The sequence below is a fragment of the Pan troglodytes genome, chromosome 10, assembly GCF_028858775.2.
Source record: "Pan troglodytes isolate AG18354 chromosome 10, NHGRI_mPanTro3-v2.0_pri, whole genome shotgun sequence".
In the NCBI taxonomy this organism is placed as follows: Eukaryota; Metazoa; Chordata; class Mammalia; order Primates; family Hominidae; genus Pan; species Pan troglodytes.
Window position 1 is genome coordinate 55,852,003 of NC_072408.2, and position 16,196 is coordinate 55,868,198.

A 16,196-nucleotide genomic window follows, 5' to 3' on the forward strand; every position below is an offset into this window, starting at 1 on the left:
CTGCTTTTCTATCTTAATTCATGATCTTTCTTTGGAAAGATCATGAGAGGTGTAGATAAATGAAACATAAAGGCTTTCACCTTTAGGACTTTTAAAATTTATTTCCTAATCCAGTATATTTAGGGTCTACCTTAAAAAATCCCTTTTAAATAATTAGCAATATAGTGTAAACATTTCTTTGACACAGCTCAGATGGAAGTTTTATTGATTTACAGCAATGAAACATACATTTAAATAACAGATTAAATTATACCAGTTAACATCTTAAGGGGAAGAGGCCAGAAGTACATATTTTTGTGAGCTGATCTCTGTAGCTCTCATCCGAGGACTCTTCCAGAAGAGACGGTCCAGTTATATCTAGAATAATGAATGGTTTGGTTGGAAGGAATTACTGCGCAAGTAAATTTGCAGAGCTAAATGACCCAGAAGAGTTGTTACCTAAGATATTGTCATATGAATCCAAAGCACAGTTATTTTCTGGTTAGTTAATGTAGAAAGTTTAGATATACAGGTGCTTATGTATTATTTCATAAAATATGTACTCAATGCCTACTGTGTGCAAGTTAACTAAATGCTATGCTGAATACAAAGTTAAATAATATTAAGCAATTGATTGGGGTAGCTAAATAATGTATTATAATACAAGATACAGAGATATAAATTAAGGTTAAACTATGTGCTCTGTGGGTGAGCAGAGGCAGGAGTGACTAAATATTGGTGTAATTATCACAATCCATGGCCTAAAGCATAAGACACCTCTAATAAGATTTAACACTGCAGGCCAACTGATTCATTTAGCCATTCATTCATAAATAGTTTATTTACTTTCCATATCCTGGTTAATTTTTCTGTTTCCGTGTGTAGTTTAAGTTTGTAATTTGTAGTAGGAGGTATTCTTACTACCCATGTAATGATCATATTTTTTCTTCTACTGGTTTTTTAATTAAAATGAAATTACATGGAAAATAGCAGACTTATTTTGTGAGATTTATCTCTGGAGGCTTTAAGGCTACTATCAGTTTAGCATAGCTTAAAAGGTAGAATAGCTTTGAAAAATATATTGAGCCAAGTGACTTCCATGACTTATGCGTATCAGTGTGGTTTGTTATAGAAATAGAATTGGCCTGCTGAGCTCTATTGTTAGGAATCTACCCTAGAACATACCTAGAGAAGTTGGATTAACAGAAAACATTCAGGTATCCTAGATGCATGGAAGTTTCCATTTGAAAGACAGCTTAAATTTTATCTAATTCTGCCCCTTTGGTTCAAAAACATGGAGGCCTTAGAGATGTTAGGAAATCAGTCTGGTGATCATAATTTGGAGAGATCTTTGATATGGATATACTCATTACTATTTTTGTTATTTCTTGGAGGGAGTTAAAATGATATTGTTGTTTGCTATTTTGAATTTTGCCAGCCATTAAGAATAGATATTTAAAGAGATAACAGTTAACTTACAACAACATGAGCAGATTTTTATTAGGATTATTGATTTCTGACTCCATCTTTTTTTTTTCCTGTGGGCCCCTATTCCTCAGTTAATGATGATGAACATGATGCTTGATGGCAAAATGAAATAGGAAAATTGTAACAACAAAATTATAACTAATGATTCACAAGTCAGAAATAACTATAAAGAAACAAATTTGGGCACTTATTTTAATGAAAAGTGTGCCTTTTAAGCAGATATCATAAAGTTTTATCGTAGCCCCATTTTATATTGTAAAATACAAAATTACATATGTTAGCCTTACATAGGAATGGTGATTGTGATGTTTTGCTTAATATATTTGGTTTAGAATGTGTATACATAATTATTGTAGCTTTTGCTCATTCTTTTTCAATGTAATTTGTGGGAAAGGTAGAGAAATAATTAGATTTTTCCCATTTTTTAATTTTCAGTGCAGCACAAAAATATCCTTTTTTCCTAGTGACAGACACACACATAAATGCACAAATAATTCTGGCTAACTTCACAGTAAGTATTATTGTTGTCAACACAACACAAAAGTATGTGGTGAGCACATGATGGTAAGAGCAAATTTTACAGTAAATGTGGATTTTTTTTCTTTGCAGGTACATGTTGGGACTTGCAGCAGTTCCAGCGGTTATACAGTTTTTTGGCTTTCTCTTTTTGCCTGAAAGCCCTCGATGGCTTATTCAGAAAGGACAGACTCAGAAGGCCCGTAGAATTTTATCTCAGATGCGTGGTAACCAGACCATTGATGAGGAATATGATAGCATCAAAAACAACATTGAAGAGGAGGAAAAAGAGGTTGGCTCAGGTATATAGACTTTATACTTATATGAATTTAAAAACTATACAGTGGTCTTATTTGTCATTATTTTGTGTGCGTGTGTATATAATATATTTTTAATATATGGATATTTATACATAAATATCCATATATAAAATTATATATGTATTGACCTTCCATATTCATTTAAAAGCTATTGAACTGTTTTCAAAATAATCTTTGTAAAAAATTAAAATGCTTTGTTTACATGTGTTACATTAATTTTCATACTAATTTTTATAAAGCGTATGAGTACCTCATGTACTAGTTTAGGGATAAGTTTGTGTTTCCCTCTTTCCATTAAAATATTTAATTCATTGTCTATTCTGAAATTCACCATGTCAGAAAACCAAGAAAAGTCTCATGTTAATTTATGTCGATGAATTTATTTTTGAAGAAGATTTCACATAGAAATGTACCAAACAATTCTGAGGCAGGATCTATAATCTTGACAATCTGATTTGGGTAAGTGATTTGTAGGATGTAAACGAGGAAAAGGTAGACATTTCAAGATACATTTTTTCAACAATAACAATTAGCCTGCTCACTTCACATTTCCCAAATTGGTCTTATTTTCTCTTGTGCTTCCTTTTGCCTCTACATTAATTGTTAGCTCAAGGGGAGAGGCAGATTTGTATTAGTCAAATTATTTTTCATACCTGAGAAAATGCCAAGCACACCCACTCCTTTGCTGATACATGTCTACACAGGTGTTAGAAGGTCTGTCCAGTCTACTTTCTCCTACCATTTTTGGTGGAGCTGACCATTGTTGCCTTCCTGAAACAACAGAATGAACACTCTGAAGAAGCTGGTCTCTGTGTTAGCCACACGTGGCTTGATTTAACTTTACCTACCTGTAGCATGATAGCATGATGCTGTCACTTTGTTGCTGAGATCAAAGCCTCAACAAACTGTGAGCCCATTCTATGTGAAGTTCATTTTTTTTTAACGCTTTTTGAGCATCAGCCAGGTGTCCAGCAATGTCAGCATTTCTAGAGTAACATATTAGTGCAAAGATTAAGGAGAATTTTGCTTTAACAAAAAGTTTTACTTTTACTGAGTTAAACATTGTGTTCATTAAAAAATATCGTCTTAAAATATCTATTTAAATGACAACTTATTTTATGCTCCTGTCTAAATTTCTCTTCTCAGTAACTCAAATGAAATATGAATTTTTTTTTTTTTTTTTTTTTGAGATGAAGTCTCACTCTGTTGCCCAGGTTGGAGTGCAATGGTGCGATCTTGGCTCACTGCAACCTCCGCCTCCCGAGTTCAAGTGATTCTCCTGCCTCGGCCTCCCGAGTAGCTGGGATTATAGGCATGGGCCATCATGCCTGGCTAATTTTTGTATTTTTTGTAGAGATGGGGTTTCACCGTGTTGGCCAGGCTGGTCTTAAACTCCTGACCTCTGGTGATCTGCCCACCTTGGCCTCCCAAAGTACTGGGATTACAGGCGTGAGCCACCGCACCTGGACATGAATTTGTTTTAATTGTAGTAATTCGTACATTTGAAAGTTATGTACAAATTATGTGTGAGTGGAAAAACTTTTCAGAGTAAGAGAAAAATTGTTAAATACTATTTAGAGCCTGTATTTTTATTAATTTATATAAAGGATAAAAATTTAATTTTTAAAAGCCTTCTTGTTTAGGGATATGGATATCATTGATTTTATTGCAGAGCATTAAGGATATAGCTTCATTTTGACTGCTTAAAAATATGTCTGACTACTCTAGCTATGCAGTGTTGACGGTGTATCCTATTTGAGTTTTATACATTATTCGGAATATATAACCAAATGAATTTTTAAAGAAATCTGGGGTACATAGGGTTGCAATTATCAACATCTGCTTTAGTTTTTATCAGAAGTCTTTGGGAGCTAAATAGCGCCCCTTTGCTTGGATATAGATAAAATAATTCCCTATTCCCCAGTTTTGTTTTACATTCACATTTGGCACAGGTTTTTAAAAATACTATAATGTTATTCACTGGATCCTAATAACGTTTGCTCATGCTTGAATAAATATTCTAAACTTTGGAACTAATAGGATTATTAACCTATCCATTTCTGCATTTGTATTATTTGAAGTAATATCATCTTGCTTAATTTAAAAGCTAATCTTACGTTCTTTTTAAAAAGTACACAGTTAAGAGCATTATGGCATGAATGCATTCAGACAGATTTGCCAGATTACATGGCACCAGTGATTGAGGACCTGATTTTTTATGATTAAGAAACCTGACCACAGTAAAACATGGTCTGCAGAACTGTGAATTGTATTATCAGTATTGTAATGTCCAGGAGCAAGACTCTGGGTCAGTTTAATTGGAAAATAGAGAGTTAACAAACTGACATGGTCTTGTCCCTCCATCATGCTTCATTCAAGAATGATAGGCTAGATGGACAAATGCACATAAAAGAATGGCTAACTTCAAAGTAATAAAAATGCACTGGCACAGAAAAGATGAATCAGCCATTGTGTTGAAGGGTTAGAGAATGGCCTGTTAATCTGTCCATGGATCCTGAGAATTTTGATCCACAACATCAAGCCTGGGAACTGTGGGCAATAGAGTGCAGTTACCTAAAGGGAACCTTAATGTAGGTACCACAAATTATCCTGATATTCCAGGAATTTAGAAAGACGTTGTTTAAGACACCCTATTTCTTATAAGGAGGAATGTGTTATCAAACGTGGTGGCTTAGATACCTGTTCGCATTGAGCTTACTAATAAATAGGTCTGATTCTGGATCAGTAAACTATGTCTTGTCTAGCAGTTCCCCAGTGGATTTGTGACTTGTGACTGTTATGGCACTTGCATATGTGATCCTTCTCTTTTCATAGGAATTTTTTTTTCTTGTTCACTTGAATTTAAACTTGACCTCTGTGAGGAAAATAGGCCTAGCTACTGAAGTGTATATTGGCTACATTAATTTATTTTTTGGATGTGTGAGATTGTTAGTGCATAGAGCATTTTTCTTGGTTTAAAACCACACTTTATATAGTAGATATGGCAGTTGCTCTGGCCATGTCAGCAGCAAAGTTGAGGCTTCCAGGCCATACCATGGAATAAGGTTGGAGTGCAGTGGAATCTCATCTCTTCTGCCCATGGCATTGAGGTCAGACTCCTTTGCATGACATCCAATGTCTTGTGTGTTTTTTTCCACTATAGTTGGCAAAACAACAACAAAAAGGCAGTATGGGAAAAGAAGCAAACATTTGGTTTTCACGTGTGCTCAGCACTGTTGATACATCCTGTAGGAATAATAAAGTAAGACTAGCAGAAACAACAGCTTGGTTTGGAGAGCTCGCTGGAGTGGGAGACAGGGAGATGGAAGAATATCACTGGCTGTGTCTCAAACTTGCCATCTTAAATGAATCTCGGGAGAGTTGCCGCGCCTCAGTTTCTTTTTAGGTTTGTAAGAAAAGAAAACCAGATTATAATAACTCCAAGGTCTGTTTTTTTAGGATTTTGAAAGTCTCTGAGAAGTGCCTCCTCTTTATTTCTAAATGCTGTACAGCAGTATTTCTTTCAAAAGTATTTATTGAGTGACATGCATCAGAGGTGGGGATGTGGCAGTAAATAAGACTGACAAGATTCTGGTCCATTCTCATTGGATAAGGCACACAATAAATGAAAGAGCAATTAACTACTAGATAACTACAAATTATGGTAATTGCTTTGAAAAAGATGAAGAGAATAATAAAATGCTTATAGAGGGAATGAAAAGGGGTACTTTACATGGGATGGTTAGGAAAGCCTCTCTGAAGAGATGAACTTGAAGGGTGAAAAGGAATCAGCAATACAGAGAACTGGAGGGAAGACTGTTCCAGAAAGAGGAAACAGCAAATGCAAAATTCTGTTTTATTAAGTGGGCCAGATTGATTTTTGCAAGTTTTGATCATAGCTACAAAGTGTACATGTACCAGACTTCTAAGATATTGCAGTAAGAACTAACTATACATCTTTTATCTCAGGTTCCCAAGCCTAAGTGTTAAATTAGTAGGGACACAATTACTGTTTTCAGAATTGAAAGCAAATTTAAATACAAAGAAACATTAATATGATTTCCATCATTTTGTGGTATGTCTGGTTTGTTTTCCTAGTTTATATCATATTGCATAGATGTGTAATAGAGTCATGGCCTGTATTATCAACAGATACAGAATCCTGATAGAGACATAGGTAATTACTTAAGCAATGATTGGCAAACTTTTCTGCTTAGCTTCAAAGTTGAGTGAAGAGAGGCAGGCCCTTTGGGGCCTGGTTATTATAACAGGAAGCAGCTGTGGTAAGCTCAAATATATTTGAATTTTTCTGCTTTATCCTAGAAATTAACCAAAGTTTGCATTCTGTTCTATAATATAACTGTTTTACTTGACTGTAAACACGTTTTTTTCCTAAATAGTTCCAGTTTTCATTCATTGGCTTCATGGAACCCATCACTCTGTCATTTATATCCCTGGGATATGTATCCCTCAGTTTGACAGACATGTCCTGAAAGAGTTTGGAGTTTCTCTCCTGGGCAAATTCATTAGAGATGGTATTAAAAGTAGGGTCTGTCCATGTCACTAGAGATGAGAGGTCATTTCTTGGATTACTGGGCATATAGAAGGCATAGAGTCTTTGTTAGGAGCTTTAGTTCCTGAAAGTTAAAAATTGTCTCTCATGACAAAGGAAGTAAAATCAACCAACAGAAGAGACAGGATTCTTCTGAAGGCAGTCTTAGGGAACAATCCAGAAATGAGAGGTGTGTTTTCATGTGCTTTATATAACCTTGTTTGATAGCGCTTATTTGACTTCTTTAGTTTCTTATCCTGTACCAGCGAACAAGTGTACCCTGAGAGGAGATGAAAGGAAAGCAAAGGCTGTTGCTGCCATGACTTGTCAGAAGAAGCCCCCTGGCCCCGCTGCAGGAGCCCCTCAAGCACGGTTTCTGGGAGGTCTTAGATAAGGCACCATCTCTGTCATCCTCCTCTCCACTCTGAAGTGGGCGTGCTAAGGCAGGATCATTGGATGCTTAAGGCAGGATCATTGTGCTAAGGCAGGATCATTGTGCTAAGGCAGGATCATTGGAAGGAAAGCATGAACAACAAAAGCATGAACAACAAAAGCTTTCTCTAGAGAACATACAGATGGTGGTGTTAGAACCACTGCAAAAAGCTAGGGAAGCTAGGGAAAGAAAAAAGCAGTATGTTTAGGGAGAATGAGGTTATTAGGACAGCATCAGTGCAATGACAGATTGAGTAAAGGAAGGCAGGCAAGGGAGACACTGACTGCATGCCTTAGGGCAGTAAAGAGCAGCCTTTTATAAATCTATTTATAGCATGGGTTCAATCCAAGGAACTTAAAAATGGTCATGGGCTTTTTTTCCCCCTAAAAGAAAATGGCTTTTTTTAGGGGGGAGGGGTGAATTCCATGTTAAAAAATTACATATTAAAACTTTTTTTTTTTTTTTGAAACAGTCTTGTACTGTCATCCAGGCTGGAGTGCAGTGGCACAATTTTGGCTCTTTGCAACCTCTGCCTCCTGGGTTCAAGTGATTCCCTGCCTCAGCCTCCCCAGTAGCTGGGACTACAGGCATGCACCACTACGCCCAGCTAATTTTTTGTATGTCTAGTAGAGACGGGGTTTCACCGCGTTGGCCAGGCTGGCCTTGAACTCCTGACCTCAAGTGATCCGCCTGCCTTGGCCTCCCAAAGTGCTAAGATTACAGGCATGAGCCACAACACCCAGCCTTAAAAATTGTTTTACAGTTAATATTACCTAGATCATCTAGATCATGTACTTTCAGAATGGACTTATTAAACAGAAGAATGCCAGCCAGAATATTGTCCCTACCCTTTGGTCAGTAAAATCTCAACATTTAGTCATATAGGAGAAGTAGCAACCCAGAGGCACTAGCTAATGTTTCAGATTGGAATTAGATCCAGGCCCACTAGTTGCTAGTCACTGTAGTAGGGCATTTAGGTTACCTGTGTGATATGTAATCTATGTGAAAACATGCAAGCCAGCAAGATTTCCATTATTTAATTTTATCAACAAATGAGTTTAGGAATCTGGGTGAACGTTGGCTTTGCCTTTGACAAAGAGTTTGATCTCTAGCCTGGAAAGCAAGAGTATTGTAGGGAAGAGAACTTATTCAGGAGCTTCCTGTGAGTTCATTTTAAAACATGATTTGATTTACCTCCAGTTCCTTGGGGGTCGTGTCTGTCATGTATAGGAAGGGACAGCTGCATCTCTTTTTTTTTTCCTCTAGTAATTTTGCAATTTGGTCATGAAGTCTTACCTACCTTCGTAAGTCATTTTCTTTTTCTTCGTAAGTCATTGACTGTGGCCCTTTCAGCAAATCATATTCTGCAGAGAGGTCAGAGGGGGTAAATATTTATCGTATTTTGATAGAAATTCTTCTGTATGTTTCTTTAGAAATCCAATTTCAGCATAATGACACTGCAGTCAAATACTCATTGCAATTGACATCTGCTGCACTTAGAGGAAAGTAGTCATTCTCTGTAATATATTTGGTAGTTTGCTTTTTTTTTTTCATGTGGTAGTAGTACAGTGTTATCTGACCCAAAACAATGCATGGATGTCATTTACTAGGTGAACTTTAAATAGATATTGATAAGTTGTTCTTGGTAAGATGACCTGCAATTTTCTAAATATTGGCAAAGAAAACATTTCTATATCCAATATTCTAGAGGTGGTTGTAAAATTCCAAAAATTGTCAAAGTATTAGGCTGGTAAACAGTAGATTAAAACAAAAGGTCAGATAAAAAGCTGCTTTAATTCTCAATACTATTAAAACAATACACAACTCTGTTCAGTTTTTAGTAAAACTTATTTTCTTAGGCATGCTGACTTACTTAAAAGAAACACTATTTCATTCAATATGGCTTTACATAAAGGTTGTCATCGATTTTCTAAACCTCAGAGAACTTTTAAAATCTTATGCAGAATTGGAATCATTCTTGGATTTTACATTAAAATGTCATTGACTGTTCTGTTGTTATATGGGGATGAAGAACAGCACAGAGATTTTCCACTCAGCATACTCACGGGAGAAGAAAACATTTTTCAGATTACTTGTAGGCTTTTAAGTCATTTTCCTTGATTTATATTGAGAATCCAGATTGTCTTAGTAAGTAGATAGGTAATACTTCAAAGCTTTATATTTTTGTTTTCTTGCTAAGATGTACTTAAATCCATATCTCATAAAAAAAGATCCATGCAGAAAGAATTGTGACTTTGTCAAAGATCTCTTTTTTCCCACTTACCGTTAGGTTCATACTATATTTTACTGCTCTGTATTTAATACGATTAAATGGAATGAAAAAAAAAAAACCCACAAGGTAGACATTTGAAAATGAATGTAATTCATGAGTTGCTGCTCAGGGTAGCTCACTTCCAACTTAACTTGAAATCCATCATTCAGTATAGGTGATAGTCTGCTTCGTAAATAAAACCATGATTTGGAGACATTTTTTCTTCAAGATACAACAAATTGCTATGCCCTTTAAAGGTTACCTGATCTTTGTAGAAGGTTACCAGAAGAAGGTCCTGAAGAAAACCCTTTTTTTTTTCCCACCTCAAAGGGGAAGGCACAGGAGCCATTCTTTAGTGTTGGGACATTTTAGTTTAACAAGACAATTCCATGGATAGTCTGTAGAATCAGAATATCAATGGCCATGTGTATTAATCTATTTTCACACTGTGATAACTACTCAAGACTGGGTAATTTATAAAGACAAGAGGTTTAATTGACTCACAATTCTGCATGGCTAGGAAGGCCTCAGGAAGTTCAGAATCATAGTGGAAGGTGAAGGGGAAGAAAGGCACGTCTCACATGGCCGCAGGAGAGACAGTGAAGAAAGCCACACAGTTTTAAACCGTCAGAGCTCGTGAGAACTCACTCACTAACATGAGAACAGCGTAAGGGAACTGCCTCCATGATCTGATCACCTCTCACCAGGTCCCTTCCTTGACACCTGGGGATTACAACTCAACGTGAAATTTGGGTGGAGACACAGAGCCAAACCACATCACCATGTCATATACTATCTGAAGAAACCTGCCTATTCTCAAATGTCAGCAGAGAAATTCTCAGAGTTTCTAAAAAAATCAAAGAAACCTTATTTTTTCCCTCATATTTTAAATTGGATTTGTATTGGGGAGCTACAGTGGTCAAATGCCATTAATTTTCTCCTCTTACCTGAGGCCCTCTAAACCCTCTGGTACTAAGCAGTATTTTAAATCAGTATCTTACTGAATACCTTGCTTTAGATGCACATTTCAGTTAACTCACTTATTAACACCTATTATTTCTTGAAACGTTGAGCCTTCAATAAGGAGGTGTGTCCTTGGCAGGATACAGTGAGAAGAAAATTATTAGGTTTATGAAGCCGGAACTATAATCAGTTGCTGTGTAAGTGTCTCACATTTTTCAGTACAGTTTTTCCCCTGGATTTTTCAAGGTACTTCCTTGAAAATGACTCCCACTGCACATCTCTTAGAATAAAATAAACCTTCAAGATAATTTTTTAAGAAAACTGAGCCCAGTAACTGTTCTTTCCTAAAGGGGAGGGGCAACTAGTGTGAAAATACTAGTAACAATTTCTTTTTCCTGAATGCCCATTTCTATAAATGTTACAAGCACATCTATAGAAACACATTCTCCCTTTCTCTTTTCACTCTCATTCTTAAAACAATCCTAAAACAGACATTATAATCCACGTTGTACTGGGAAAATGGAGTGCTGGCAAGGGCAAACAGCTAGGAAGTGAAGGAGGCGGGATCTGGGCCCCAGCTGCTACCACTCCAGCTTCTCCCTGTTCTGCTCTGCAGACTGCATCTCATGCCACATCTGTGCCATGCAGTTTGGATGTAAATATTAGGAAAAAAAAGAAATTAGGCATTGTCCTTGCTCTTAAAGAGCTTAGAACCTAACAATCAAATGTCCTTAAGAATATCCTTGTCTGAAAGGAAAGCATTCAAACAACTATAAAAAATGTGAAAAAGCCAATGAACTTCAAAATCAGTTGGCAAAATAATTCAGTTGCTTCCACCTTGAGCCTGTATTCCCCATCTCTCTTCTCTTCTCGGTTCTTGCTGCCATTGCCTGGGCGAGGTCTCTGGTGCTAATTCTCTCTGCCTGAGTAACAGTGTCAACTGTCCTTGTTTCTAGTATCTTCCCTCTCCATCCTTTCCCCATGGCCTCCAAAATTATCATTGCAACACACAGACAGGATCATGTCCCTCTCCTCTTCAGAAACATGTTCCTTAACTTATTATTAAACTTCCTTTACAATCTTGTTTGAATGTATCTTTCCAGGTTTATTTCAGTAGTGCCCAGACTCCATCATCATACCAAGAGAGCAAGCAAGAAGCACTCAACATTACCAAGTGCCTTCTGACTCTCAGGGTGAGGAGAAAATGGTGTGGGTGGGATCTGAGGAGGTGAGGTGGAGTCTGGAGACCCCCTGAGATTGTTCACATCCCCTGACCTTCACTGTTTACCCCAATCAGTGAACCCTGCAAAGAAGATGCAATTATTGTCTCGCAAAAAGAATTATATTAAATTTGAAAAGCAGTAACATATTAGGAGTTTTCTCTGGGCAAAGAAGGCCTTTTGATATTAGTCTCCATTAGCAAAATTTAAGACAATTTATTGTTCGGTTGACAGAAAGGCTGAACTAGAAGTGCTTAAGCATTTCTTCCTGCTTAGTCCAATAGATGCTGGTATTATTTTAATTGTGTTGCACAAGAATAGAAAGTCTACAAATTAGGAAAAATCGTATTTCATCCACAAGAAAGAACTATTGAGAAAGTAGAATGGTGATCTTTTAATTATACTTTGAATATAAGCGTTTGGAGGCTGTTCTCTGTGTTGAGGGTTAGGTATTAATTTTGATGCATTATCCTAGGGGTTGTCAAACTTTTTCTGTAAAGGGCCAGATAGTAATACTTGGCTTTTTGGCCAGTGGTCTTCATTGTAACTACTTGTCTCTGCTGTTACAGTACAACCATAGAAAATGTATTTTAAAAAGGAGTGTGGATTTCTTCCAGTAAAGTGTGAAGCTTATTATTTTGTGCTTGTTATATTTTATTATTTATAAAAACAGAAAGCCGGCCAGATTTGGCCCATGAGCTATAGTTTGCTGATTCCTTCTTTAACCATTAAGTATGTCTGTTTTTATCAGTTTCCTCAGTTTTTATTCTTTGGACTAATTTGAGGATGCTATTCACGTTCTTTCTTTTCTTTTTTCTTTCTTTCTTTGTTTTTTAAAATATGTGCATTGAAGCCACTTCAGTGTGGTATTTCCTAGTGGGTTTGGCTTCTGTGCAGAAGGTAAAGTTGTCAATGTTTGTGTCCACATGTAAGTGTGCACAGGGTGTGTAGTCACAGAGGAACCTCTAAAGAAGTATTGCAGGGAAGCCTCTGTATAATTGCAGCAACAGACTTTTATGAGACCACTGCTCAGAGCACATTGCTTCTTCAAGGCCCAGCCTCAGTCACTTCTGCATATGTCACAGCCCCACAGGTCCATCTCAGCACATGATGTCACATTTGATCTAATGGGGCACCAAAAGAGGCCAGGTTTCTATGGTGAGAGTTGAGTCTGTCATCATCTGAGACTGGAGCCAGCTGCACTATCAAAATGGCTTGATGCACCAACAGAAATCTTAGCTCCCTTGCCTTGAATTGCAGTCAAAGCAAGATGATACCTTTTGTGAATGTTAAAATGCACCAAACAATTAAGGAGATGGTTTTATTCAGGCTTTTGCAATAGAGAGAAGATTTATTAATGAGGAAATCCTTAAAGAAGAGGGAGAAATTCTGGGATTTTATAGAGCAGGTAAACAAAGGAGTCAGAAGGAAGGTTGGAAGTAATCTTATGTTGGAATATGAGAGGGCAGAGTGCCTTCCTTCTCTCGACTCCCTGGGAACCTTTGTGATATGTCTCTGGAGCAGTCAGCATTAGATTTGCTTCCGCTAGCAACTTAGTCTTACTTATCTTTGTATCCTCATTGCCAGATACAGTCATTGCCTGACGTTAGCAAGGCACTTCATAAATGTTTCTTTGACTTTCTGTTTACGTGAGAGGAGTGGATGGTGATGTCTGATCTTTGACTCCTGAGATTTGGAGGAGGAAATGGAGTTCTTACAGTGTGTAGACTCCTTCCCTCTGTCCTACTTAGTCATCGTGAGACCCTGGGGAAGTGTGGTTGGTGAGGAGAAGACATAAGTCAGTGCACAATGACTATTTGTGGAATGTCTCTATTTACAAAGGCAGATGTATATGTTTAGAAACTCGTTGTGGACTTTTAGCAAAACAGTTTGGAATTTATGTGTATATTAGGAGTTATTAGTATTTTCTTCTAGTTGCTAACATGTTGGACCCATTGAAAAAACTTATTTTTTGACATCAAGTATTTACAAGTACAATGAAATTTCAAATATGAAAGTTATAAAATCTCATGTGATTTATTATCTTGGAATTAATTTTGAAGGAGATCCTTGTTACTGTCTGAATTTAGGAAATACCCCTTACTAATTAATGAGCCAATTTTTATTTATAACTCTAGACAATAGATTATAATTCAGACTAGGCCCTTATTATAGGTATGTACACTTCAAGATGTGATGGAATTTCTCTCTACTATGAAAGGTGAGCCTATGAAATTCAAATATATTTTCACTAGCTATGACTACAGTGGCTTCAGCACTTTTAAGATAAATGATTATCTTGACCATAGAATTGTAGTCAGAATCTTAGATGTGAAATTTGGTGTTTGTTTTGTTTCTGCTACTCTCATTAGCTAGTTTATATTTATATACACCCACTTTGAGAAGTAATTGGAAACTCATGGTTCTCAAAAATGTTCTGTGAAAAATATTTTAATTTTACTTTCTGAAACAGCTTATCAGGGTTTCTGTTCATTTCACAAGAATTACTGAAAACACAGGTGGCATCATTTATGTAATAATTCTGTAGATTTTTCTGTCTTAAGCTTAATAATGGTCCTGTGGATATTCAGATTTCAAGAGTAGTTTTTTTGGGGGGGGGGTGGTGTAGTATGTTTTCAAATTATAAGTTCTTTATTCTTACATGGAATCATGGCTGTAGCTGCATAACCATGCAGGTGACATTTGTGGCAGCAAAGAGGAATAATATAATTTAAAGTTTTATTACTGTTAAAGAGCAAAGTTTGAAAAGCAATCATGTGACTTTTCTGATTTTATCTGTTAGCAGTTTTTTTGAAAACTAATAAAAGAGCATTATTCTTTTTTTGAATATTTACGATGTGTCATGTACTGTGCGTGGCACTTCACATGGTATTATTATATCTTTTAATGCTACAACAATCCAGTGTGAAATCGTTATTATTATCATCATTATTATATTATACTCTTTTAGAGATGAGAAAAACCTCAAGTAAACTGCATAGATCTCCTTGGCTACTAAGTGACTAAATTCAGAATTCCAACCCATCTGCCTTTATATTTTGCTGGACAACAGCAAAACGTCTGCTTTCATGGATATACATGCTGATGAAGGAACACAGACAATAAAGGAATATATAACACACCAAGAAGCAATGAGTGTGATGGGGAAAGATCAAGTGCAGTGGAGGAGGGAGAGTGTTGGAAGCCTGGGGTTAGAAAGGTGAGTCATGGCCCTTTTGATGAGGTGCCCTCTGAGACTGGAGGAAGTGAGTAGTACATTTCCAGAAAGGAAACCCAGACATACATTTGCCTTTAGTTTTATTCAAAAGGAAAATTTGTGCTGAGAAGCTATACCTGCCAAGTGAATTAGTAAGCTACTCAGGTAAACTGGCCAGAGACCTAATTATTAACAGGATCTTGATGTCAGAGGCTTGTTCTGGTAAGGAATTCCATTAGGTTCAGTAGTATTTTACAACAAAACTATGTTGAACAACTTTTAGAAAGGTGCTTTTTCAACATCAGAATCACCTCTGTTATTAAGAAAAAAGAAAGGCCACAAATATAAATTGCATAGGTCTCCTTGGCTACTAAGTGGCAAATTCAGAATTCAAACCCATGTTGAATTCCTTGGAAATTTTTTTTTTTCTTCTTAAATGGGCCAGTGAAGGTTATTGTTCTGATAGTCTTAAGTACTCAGATAAGAATAAGTTATAGTTATTAACTAGACATATATAATGTGAGAAATAGACCCTTTAAAAATTCTTTCACATACTTCATTACTTGTAAAATTATACCAGCAGAAATAGAGACCTACCTACAAGATGTATATTTAATTTAGTCTTGTAGTTTTTACATATTACTTAATTCAGTGGTCTTAGAAAATTATTTTTCCCAAAATGTAGTCATTTGCATAAAACATTTGTTTTCTATAATAATCTCAAATAAAAATTGGCTGGATCTAATATAGCATTATGATAGAAATCTTATTTTGAATATGAAGGTGATAATTCAAGAATATCTTTTGGCCGGCGTGGTGGCTCACGCCTGTAATCCCAGTACTTTGGCAGGCTGAGGTGGATGGATCACTGAGGTTGGGAGTTCGAGACCAGCCTGACCAACATAAAGAAACCCCGTCTCTACTAAAAATACAAAAAAATCATCTGGGCATGGTGGCATATGCCTGTAATCCCAGCTACTTGGGAGGCTGAGGCAGGAGAATTGCTTGAACCTGGGAGGTGGAGGTTGCAGTGAGCCGAGATCACGCCATGGCACTCCAGCCTGGGCAACAAGAGTGAAACTCTGTCTCAAAAAAAAGAAAAAAAAATGAATATCTTTTATAAACTGGATTAGTCCAACACTTAATTTTGAAGTATTCAAGTGGAATCTTTTTATGGAATTCTTAGGTGAATTTTCTCTCAATTTGGGGTCTCAGTGTACCAATCTGCTATGAGTT

The 16,196-nt window shown here is 36.5% G+C and overlaps 1 protein-coding gene across 2 annotated transcripts in view; it reads left to right on the forward strand.

Moving 5' to 3' along the window:
• Positions 1-16,196, forward strand: part of SLC2A13 (solute carrier family 2 member 13) — a 337,234-nt gene that overhangs the window by 75,727 nt on the left and 245,311 nt on the right. For both annotated transcript variants that reach the window (XM_522353.9, XM_016923641.3), the window contains exon 3: positions 2,077-2,285. In XM_522353.9, the coding sequence (XP_522353.3) occupies positions 2,077-2,285 (209 nt within the window). The remainder of the gene's footprint in view (positions 1-2,076; positions 2,286-16,196) is intronic.